General features: G+C 47.2%; 1 protein-coding gene across 1 annotated transcript; it reads left to right on the top strand.

The window, feature by feature from the left end:
* The first annotated feature begins 1,500 nt into the window (after positions 1–1,500).
* rorcb (RAR-related orphan receptor C b) lies at positions 1,501–10,324 on the top strand. Its single transcript, XM_068748417.1, has 11 exons — positions 1,501–1,660; positions 5,305–5,390; positions 5,481–5,622; positions 6,089–6,171; positions 6,217–6,595; positions 7,344–7,465; positions 7,580–7,712; positions 8,377–8,484; positions 9,347–9,457; positions 9,726–9,838; positions 9,936–10,324. The coding sequence occupies exons 1-11, from the start codon at positions 1,654–1,656 to the stop codon at positions 10,095–10,097; spliced, it is 1,446 nt and encodes a 481-aa protein (XP_068604518.1). The 5' UTR covers positions 1,501–1,653; the 3' UTR covers positions 10,098–10,324.

Here is a 10,324-nt window from a genome sequence, read left to right as displayed (position 1 = left end):
GCCCACGGCCCTCCCCCCGCCCCCCCCCTGCCCTCCTCATCGCAGCCAAACACACCACGCCAGGAGCGCATCATGCATTCAAATTGGCATCTGACAGCACTGTGCAAAGCAACAAAAATGACTCATACCTGTAAAACAAATACCCAAACAAAGGAATCAGATTTAAATGTCAGCGGCGGTAATTATCTCTTACGCACGTGTAGCACAGGATGGACGACTTTTACCATTTCAGCTTTTTTGCAAGGTGAGCGATCGTTTTCACAGCAGCCGGGGTTATATTTCATAGTACTGTACCAAACACGACTGAGAAACATTTGAAAACGGCAGCGCTGATGAATATTTGAAAGGTCCACGGAATGAGTCTGTGCGCGGCTGCAGCTACACAGCAAATACTTTTACCTGCCGTCTTCTCTGAAACCGCTCGTCTTTATGAATCATCACAGATACCTAAGCAGGAATCTCTCATTATCACCGTCAGTGTATTGCTCCTCATTTGCAGTTTTGCTTAAAAAAAAAGTGCTGATCATTAAAATACCATTCAAAGAATCAGACACAACCCAACAAAAAATAAAAAAAAGTCAGGGCATTGGGTTCATTTTTTTCTGTTACATCATCTTTCCTTTTGACAAAGGAATGTTCAGGGTGGAGGCGCTTCTACTCTTCTTTTAAAGAGAATTCACAAACATTTTTTCTTGGTATGACTTCATGGTTGGCTGAGTCTTGTTGGCTAAAGATGGAATCCTGCAGAGATTGTTGTCTGTGTTCATGCAGGGGGGGGGTTGACTTCTCTGCCCTCCTGTTGTTGAAATAAATGATCAAATCCACATCCTGCAACTGTTTTATTTTAATGACATTTCCGAAGCACAGTCACCTTTAATTTTTGTTCGGCCTTCTTTTGAAGCCAGATATGTACTGTAGGGCTGTCACGCAAAGTAATCTCGGTCAACACCTTTAATGAGCGCAAATAACAAAGAACCTGTCTGATGGCTTCGGCTGCTCTAACACCTAGTTCAACTGAGCCCAATAGACAACCCACATTTCAAGTTCCCTGCACGGCGAGGGCTCTGGTTAGAAACCAAAGGGCATCAGGGATGTTTTAAACCAGAACTGATTGTCGCTCTAATCTCCCTCCCTCTCCTGACACCGCAGGTTGTGGGGGGAGAGAAGAAAAAAAACTGAGCTCCCACATCCAATTTGCCACCTTAAGCTCGCTCCCGACTGCGCGCGCCCGCGAGTACTGCGAGAGGAGCTTGTGGGCAGTGAGATCATGGGAGTCCACGCTTGGAGAAAGTAGGTTAGCAGGGTAGACTGAGAGGAGAGCGAGCGCAGAGCGCACAGGGGGGGTTCTGGACAGGCTCTCCGGAGAGTCCATCGTGGGACTATTCTGTCAAGATCGAGCCGAATCTGCGATGCAAAGCGACTTCCTGCACGCTTTTATTTCGTTTGGATTTAACCGAGAGACGGAGGACAAGAGTTTCGGCTCGTTTTTCTTCTTTTTTGTTGTTGTTTGTTGTTGTTGTTGTTGTCGTCGTCGTGCTTTACCAGAACTCTTTGCGGCCGTGACGAAGTTGTTATTGGCTGAGCCGGACGCGTCTGTCCCAACACCTGCACATGAACCACATGTGGTCCTGCTGAAAGACAGGAGACGTCAAAATGAGAGGTAAGTTGATTTTTCTTTTCTTTTTTTATGGAACAATCAACGTGCGTGCGTGTTTAGTTTGAACTTGGTGCACGGGAAACGCACGGTGGGTTTCGGTGCGCCTTGAAAGGGAAACGCGTGTTTTGCACGGGAGATTTGAGTGCGCCTGTTTTTTTCTTCTTCTCCCAGTGCGCATTAATAATCCCTCATGACCGGATTAACTCTGCACTGATCCGGGGGGGGGTTGCCTGTTCCCGCACCGAAGTTCAACAGTGAACTAAATCTGGAGAGATGTCGTCCAGACGTCTTCAGAGTTTACCCCCATTAAAAGCGTTCGATTCAACGTCTCTCCAGGTTGTTTAGGACGAAACACGCGCAAGTGTCCAATAACACGCGTGCGCGCTTCGCTTTGCGCTTTATGGATGATCGTGAAGCCATCTCACCTGGGAGTCCTGCAAATTCTGTCTGGGGATCCATGTTCGAGTTATGCAATGGGGGGGGGGGGGGGGGGGGGGGGGGGTTGTTGTCGTTAACCAAAACTAGAATTATGTAATTGATAACTCGATTTCAAACTGAAATATTTCACTTATTTTGCGCGCGTTAAACTTTTTTCTTCTTCTTAGCATTTAATTGTAATCAATTCGTTTTATGATACAGCCAGCATGACAGGCAGCGTGCTCGTTCAGAGGGGGGGGGGCTGGCTGTTCCACTGACCTGGTTATGTCACCCGACATTAGGCGAGACGCTTCTTCCACATTTCCCTCGCATTAAAGCCCCCCCCCCCCCTTCCCCCTTCCTTTTCCACGCGCGGGGTGTCGAACACTTCCACAGGTCGTGACGCCGCACCGAGGCGCGCTTAAGTTTGGACTTTTGAGTCATATGAATGAAATCGACTTGACTGGACTCGACGTTGACAGCGACAGCAATGCATGCGTTCGCAGCGCAGGGAGGGTGAGCAGCTCTGGGAAGCGCGTTGCCTCCCGCGGCGCTGCGCCATGTGCGGTTACGCAGGCGCGCCGCGACCGTCGGCCCTCGACGTGCCGCGCCGTGACAGGCTGATCTTCAACTTGGGTGTTGCAGGCAGGAGATAATTATCATTAACAAAGATTGTTTTACAATGAAAATGTAAAAAAAAAATCAAATACACGTTTTTTTGTGACAATTCTGGGGTTTATCCTGAAATCTGTTTTGGACACTAAAGGTCATTGTGGCTGTGCAGCCACTACAAACAAATTATAACCTCTATAATCTTTGTCGGTAATAATCTTTTATGACTTTCTTTGTTCTGTTCTTGTGTTGCATCTGGGGGGGGGGGTTGGCATTGAGTCACCAATGAGCCGTGTTCTTTCAGCAGAGGAGGAAAGAGATTAATTTTTGCACAGCAAAAACGGGGGAGAGAAGAGGGGGGAGGGGGGGGGAGGCTCCATCTCTGGGAGGATATCCAAACGTAAACAAACTGCAGCCCATTCTTAGCTCGCTGCCATGACAACGTAGGTTAGCTGCTCAAACGGTAACTTCCTCACTGACCCTTCATGGACAGCAGAACGCACCCAAACGGAATTCATCCATTGCCTATAAACACACCGATAGAGTCGGACTCACATTACACACTGACACACAGTGGAAGAGGCCTTTGGAATTCTTAACTCTGTTGTAATCCCCCCTCTGTGGGCCTGCTTTCGAGAGAGAGCTGGAGGTCAGACGCTTTTGACAAGTGTTTAAGCAGAGGTCAGCAGGGATACGCGGGGTTAACGGGAAGTGTTACCTTCAGGTTAGTTTTGCCGCGGCTGCCTGGTCTTTGCAAGATGATTCAATTTGCCACGTCTGTCAAAAGGTGGGTGCTTTTAACTCGTAAAGGAAGCCGTTTTCAGCCGAGTGCCCCAATTCTCGCTCGATATTCCAAGCCCCACAGAATATTCCTTACTATGACTATGCAAACACCGAAGTTAGCAATTCAAGTCTCTTCTTTCATCAGGGGAAAAGAAAGTGTGTTCCTATCATTTTCCGTTCCAGAGTTATTGCCCGTTGAAGAGAGGCAGATTTCAATGTCAAGGTTGGCAGTGAATGTTTGGGTTATAAAAACCCGTCTATAGACGTCAATGAGTTAAAATGTTGTGCTTTTTTGTTTACTGATTTGTCTATTTCCATGTAATTAACTGGTTATTAATCTATCGGTAAGACCTCCCCGTTAATTGTCCATATTTAATCTGTTTTGTGTGAAATTAATTACTACCTGTTAATTATTAATTTGCCAGCTGCCAGGGAACGCAAGTCACATTAGATCAGAGAGTAGGGAGTTTGTCTCGGCTTGTGCCTGAACGTCTGCAGATCACCCAGAAGTGAGAAAGTGCGTGTCGCTGTTGCAGCAGCGGCATTCGTGTAATTCTGGCTCCCAGCTCAGGACGAGAATAGAAGCAGAAGCTCAATGTCAAACGCCGAATAGCTGATGTTCAAGTTCAGTCCACTCCGAGCGGGTCAAATCAGAAGCGCCGTCTCATCAATAATGCTGCACAGAGTTTGATTCTTGCACAGAACTGAAGTGGACTTATCGGAAATCTGTTTTTCCTGATGTTTTTCCGGTCTGACTGCCTCCCCGGGTGCATTTGCTGTTATGTAACAGGTTTTTTTTTTTATGCGGGCTACAGGGAAATGTTTTCTGAGTGAAGTCTGACCATTATTCAGTTCCACCTTAAATCTGGTATATATGGAGAACCGGGATCGCGCCTCCTCTCCACACAGTGGGAAAGTGTGTCAGTAGGACAGAAGGTCCACATGGGCTGACAGGCTACAGCAGCGGACTGACAGATGACCCGGCCAATAACATTAAGGTTGCAAACAGCGCCCAGCCAATGGGAGTCAGAGGCGGGGGGGGGGGCTGGTAGAGTGAGCCTGGTGAATGAGTGTTGTGAGGAATGCTCACAGACTGGAGTTATATAACCGGCAGATGAAGGAGGGGTGGAGGGGAACCTGACAGAAAGCAGCCAGGGAAGGGGGGGGTTATTTTCCGATGCATGCCTGCAGCTGCCCTGATCAGTCGGAGTATTTTAGTCGACTGTTTTCACAATGTGTGATCAAAGGGGGGGGGAGAGAAGTGGAAAGTTGTGTTCCACTTCCAGAGACACCAATTCCTTCTCAATCACATTTTCAGACATAAGTGGTTTTCCATCTACGGGATTCTGTAAATCGGTCTGAGGCCTCTCCCTGCAGACAGCGGCGGACGCCCGATGAGGTTTTTTCTGGTGCGAATGTGTCATTTGTGCAAGCGTCACGTGATTCCCTATCTGTTTGCGTACTCTGCTCCCTCACGGGGGGGGGGGGGGGGCGCGTGCAGGGTGCAGACATGCAGTTCACCACCATGTTATCTGCTTTTACACCCTGAGGTGACAGACGTCGCTCCGGTTGGTATGGTTACGCAACGTGCCGTGGAGGAGGCATATCGAACCTATACCTACGGTATCAGGGCGTGCTTTGTCCACCTTTCCTCAAAAAACTGAGGGGCTGAATCAGTTGAATTTTTAAATGTGCATGGTGGAGGCCCCTCATAATGGTCTGTATATACTGTATTATTATTTACTGTGTGTCATTACTCAATGGTGCGTTCGTGTTCCTATGAACGGCCGTGGCCCCGAGAGTCTGACCTCGTCCGTGTCGCTTGTGTCGTGCAGCTCAGATCGAGGTGATCCCCTGTAAGATCTGTGGGGACAAGTCCTCAGGAATCCACTATGGCGTCATCACCTGCGAAGGCTGCAAGGTGAGGACGGAGCTTCACTTCAACCAGCCTGTTCTAGATTAAATGTGCATCATTTACGGTGTTTGTGTGTGTGTGTGTGTGTGTGTGCAGGGCTTCTTCCGCCGCAGCCAGCAGAACAACGCCATGTACTCTTGCTCTCGCCAGAGGAACTGCCTGATTGACCGGACTAACCGTAACCGCTGCCAGCACTGCCGCTTACAAAAGTGTCTGGCTCTAGGCATGAGCAGAGACGGTAAACGCACCTCCCCTGTAGCCATGACATTCAGCAGTAAAAAAAAAAACAATAAATGTGCCCACCCCTCCGCACAATCGTTTATCCGCTTCCATCCTGGCTTCATTCTTATTCCGTCTCCTTAAGTGTTCCTTTACTTTAATGCTGATACCAGGAGAATTTGAGTCCTTTCGCTGCAGCGACCATGCCGGGTGAAAGGCTGGGCCATTCAGATTGTATATAGGGACTGGAATATGCAGCACTTATGGAAACAATTGGCAGAAGTCATGCATGCGGGCCAGAAATATCCTGCAGTCAGATGTGCTTTCTAAAGCTGTGAGGAAACAAATGTGAAAAATATTACGTCGCTGCATTAAAATGGGAAACGCTCGTGAACTATTTGATATTCTGTCGTTGGTTGGTGTGAGACTTTTACGAGGAGGAATGATTTTTATTTACACGCTGTTGTGATGTTTTCGGTCTGCAGCGGTCAAGTTTGGTCGCATGTCAAAGAAGCAGCGGGACAGCCTTTACGCGGAGGTGCAGAAGCATCAAAAGTCCCAGGAGTGTGTGGGCAACGGAGGCGGGGGCTCGACTGCTCTCTCCTCACCCAAGGCGGATGGCGTCTGCGGCGGTGGCCGAGAGGACGGCGAGGAGGGTCTGAGCAGGTCGTACAGCACCGGGGGCTCCAGCTCCACCCTCAGCGACCTGGACGACATCGCGGCGCTGCCTGACCTGTTTGACCTGCCACTGACCCCCGAGGAGGACAGCGTGTACTGCAGCCGGGAGCTGCTCGGCGGAGGGGCTAGTGCTGGGAACACCTCCAACTCTTCGTCCTCTTCTTCCTCTTCCTCATCCTTGTCCAATCAGAATTCCCCACAGCAGAGCCTGCTGGACGGGGCGGACAGCAACGGCATCCAGCGGCTGCATTCACGCGCTCACACACATCCACTGCTGGACCATCTGCCTGATGGCTGTTCAATAACAGACCTCGGTGGGTATTGATCGGCGTGATTTATAGGAAGGAAGGAGGAAATGAGGACAGGCAGGCTATAATAAGACAAGTATTTATTTATTAGTTGCAATGGTTCGCCCTAGATCATTTCCTGCTGCATATTAATACGATTATTACAAAGTACCAGCAGGTTACATTAAGAAACCAAGGAACGGCAGGCAGTAAATGTTGCTTTAGCTTTGTCAATCGCTGCTTGTGCTTTGGGATTCATAATGAATTGATCAGAAACCTAAAATGAAATAGGAGCTAATGTCATGTCACAAGGCAAGGACGAAGGGGAAAGGGTCGGAAAAACGAGATTAACAGAACAATCCGGAACAAATAGAGGAACAAAGAAACATGAAAACAAGCTGGAAGCCAGGGACAAATAAAGGGATGATAGTGTGGTGGCATTTATAGCGTCTCTAGAGACCTGAGGAAGCATAAATTGAGTTTTTATTTTACATCTTTATGGTTGCTGGCAACAGTAAACTGCATGGGAGACTTTGAAGAGCACTCTCGGGAGCTTTACAGGGAAGTAAGTATTGTGACGGGGGGGGGGGTTATTTTCAATAATGTTTGATAAGATGAGCCATTATCACGCCGGGGACAAACACAGCAGCAAAGCATCAGGTCACACCGCCACGATCAGTGGCTCTGAAACGAGAGGCCTGCTATTGTCTCCCATCACGAGCAACCTGTGTGTCTGTGTCTGTGTCTGTGTCTGTGCGCTTTTGTGGTTTCACAGAGCACATCACTCAGAGTATAGTCAAGTCTCACCTGGAGACGTGTCAGTACAGCGCTGAAGACACGAAGCGATTCACCTGGGGACAATACACGGCGGAGGAAACTCGTGCGTTCCAGATCAAGGTGCCGTAGATACCGTCTCTCGTCTCAGGATCGCAATATCTGATACAGCTACTGTATTAAAAAAAAAGAAAAAATTTGGACTTAAAATGTCCTTTCTGTCTCATTTTTTTGCAGCCGGCTGAGTGGATGTGGCAGCAGTGTGCGCACCACATCACCAATGCCATTCAGTATGTGGTGGAATTTGCCAAACGTATTGCTGGCTTCATGGATCTGTGCCAGAACGACCAGATTATATTGCTGAAAGCAGGTCAGTGCTGCAGGAATCTGGCCTTCCAGAACAAGAGGCTAAGCGTTTTAAATGCAGGTCTTTCCTGTTTTGTGTGAGCCCTGCCCTCGACCACAAACAGGTGCTAGATGTTTGAATAAGCAATGCAGGAAAGGTTCAAACAAGGGGAGATAAACACAAGACGGATGCATCAATCCCAATCGTTTATGCTTGGGATTTCTGAGGCATTCTCAGACTAGATTAGATATGTAATTCCTCCCGTAAATTCTGGAGGACTCAGATTTCTGGAAAAGTACGGCCACTCTTATCACCTCGCCTGCACCTTTAAATCAAGTCCATGAACCTAACGAATCCCGGATGGAAGATAAGGGGCAGTGTCCGTGTGCTTGAACACGGACATGGACCATTTAGAACTGTTGCTAGTAGTATTTTCAATAAAGTTGCTTTGTCCTACTCAGATTAAAACAAATCTTTTCATAAATTACAAAACACAGTATCATGTGGAAAACGACCTTGGCAGTTTGGGACTATGACCGCTCCTCTTACGAACGTTCCTCGAACCACCCTCGGTTCAGTTATTTTGTGCATGTCGGAATATATTGCTTCCTCTCTGTCCCTCCCTTTCCCTTCCACTTCATCTCCTCATCTAATTTTTTTTTTTTTATCTTCCTTTATTATCTTTCAGGCTGCCTGGAGATCCTGCTGATACGTATGTGCCGAGCTTTCAATGTCAACAACAGCACTATTTTCTTCAATGGGAAATTTGCCTCGGCTCAGTTCTTCAAGACGCTTGGTAAGGATCAGACGGGAATTCAATTGTTTCAGCTCTATGGCTTTCAGATAATTGACGTGGCCACGCGTGAAGGCTTTATTGTGCCTTTCTCATGTGCACTGTGCAGTAATTACCTTTGCTGCCAAAGGAAACGACTCTCCTCCCACTGTTCTCACCTGCACGCCGACTGGCATCGCACATTATTTTAAATGGCCAGACTGCGGCAAACGCGCTCAAAAGCTCATTACTTTGCAGATTCAATCAAACGACTGTTCCTTAAAGCCAAGTTTGTAATTTAAAGTGATTTAAAGTCGCCTGATGGATGAAGTTTTCCCATTTCTTCCCTCTATAGCACCGACAGAACAACGCAGCAATGCAGCCATAACAAACACAATTAAAGAGAGCCCTAAACAGTGTTGCAAACTCATTTAAGAGGAAATTATACGAGTTGTGCCATAAAGAAATACGACTGGGCTCATATAGCAATGCCTTTAATGTACAGTGGTTATTTTTTTTATTTCAAGTTGGTGGTGAACCTATTCAGTATTCCTTGGTATACCTCCAGAGGGAATAGATAAAAGGGGCGTGTTTTTCTTTAGGATTATTCTTGCAGCTGCAAAAAAAATATTCTTATAAGATTTTGTATTCCCTATTTTTTAAAGGTGGTGGTGGCATATTAAAATAACTCTTGCAGTTATTACTCGCCGTGTGTGACAGAGACTGCACCCTTCTTCGTTTAAGGATGCCAAACATGCTACTATAGACAAGCTCCACGATGATTAATTACATTTAAATGGAGCTAAATGGGTCACCGACTGAAAATTCCTGTTTTCTGAGTATCTTAACATTTCTGTTGTACCTTGGATTTCCTGCGGGTGTGCAGGTTGTGACGACCTGGTCAGCGCAGTGTTTGACCTGGGGAAAGGACTCTGCCGTCTGCAGCTATCTGACGAAGAGATGGCTCTGTTCAGCGCTGCTGTCCTTTTATCTCCCGGTGAATGTTTTTCCACTCTTTCTCTTTCTCACACATACATACATACAAAATAATGTACACACATATTAGTATATTCAGTGCTTATTTTTAATGCGCCTAATGTTAAATGACTTAAAAAACATCTATTTTTGCAAGACATCTATTATATTTCCACACACTTGAATTTAAATATTTCACTCTGACAGAATTTACACTCCCAGAATATGACTTAAAAACGTTAGTTCCTGAAGGAGAAATCGAACGGGTGTTCATTCCTTCTTTCCTGTAGATCGACCCTGGCTAACGGAAGGCCAGAAGGTTCAGAAACTCCAGGAGAAGGTCTACCTGGCTCTGCAGCACAGTCTGCATAAGAGCGTGGCTTCTGACGAGAAACTGGACAAGGTCAAATCACGCAATCACAATTCTTTTTCAGCAAATGCACCCAGAAAAAAACACACACACACATAAACGTACTTTTGTACACCTCCTGTCGTTGCAGATGGTGTCCAAGCTGCCTATAATGAAGTCCATCTGTAACCTTCACATCGACAAACTTGAGTTTTTCCGCTGGGTCCACCCAGATACTGCCTACAGCTTCCCGCCGTTGTACCGGGAAGTCTTCGGCAGCGAGCTGTCTCTTCCGAACTCCGCCGACAGCTAGATAGACGGACGGATGGGAGTGAAGGAGGGAGTTTATTAAGCAGTAGGGAAGCAAGAGGAGAGACAGTCGGACAGAGATGTTGACGCTCAACAACCAGCAATTAAAGAGACAATCCGAGGACGTTAATTACATCGTCGCCCACGATCCCAAAGTAGTCCTCCCTTTTTCCGAGCAGGCAAAAAGCACCTTACACTACAGGCCACACATGACCATGGTCCTCTGCATAT

This window comes from Brachionichthys hirsutus, chromosome 15, assembly GCF_040956055.1.
Source record: "Brachionichthys hirsutus isolate HB-005 chromosome 15, CSIRO-AGI_Bhir_v1, whole genome shotgun sequence".
NCBI lineage: Eukaryota > Metazoa > Chordata > Actinopteri > Lophiiformes > Brachionichthyidae > Brachionichthys > Brachionichthys hirsutus.
The sequence above is the reverse complement of the archived record's forward strand: the minus strand, read 5'-3'. Positions and strand labels throughout refer to the sequence as shown.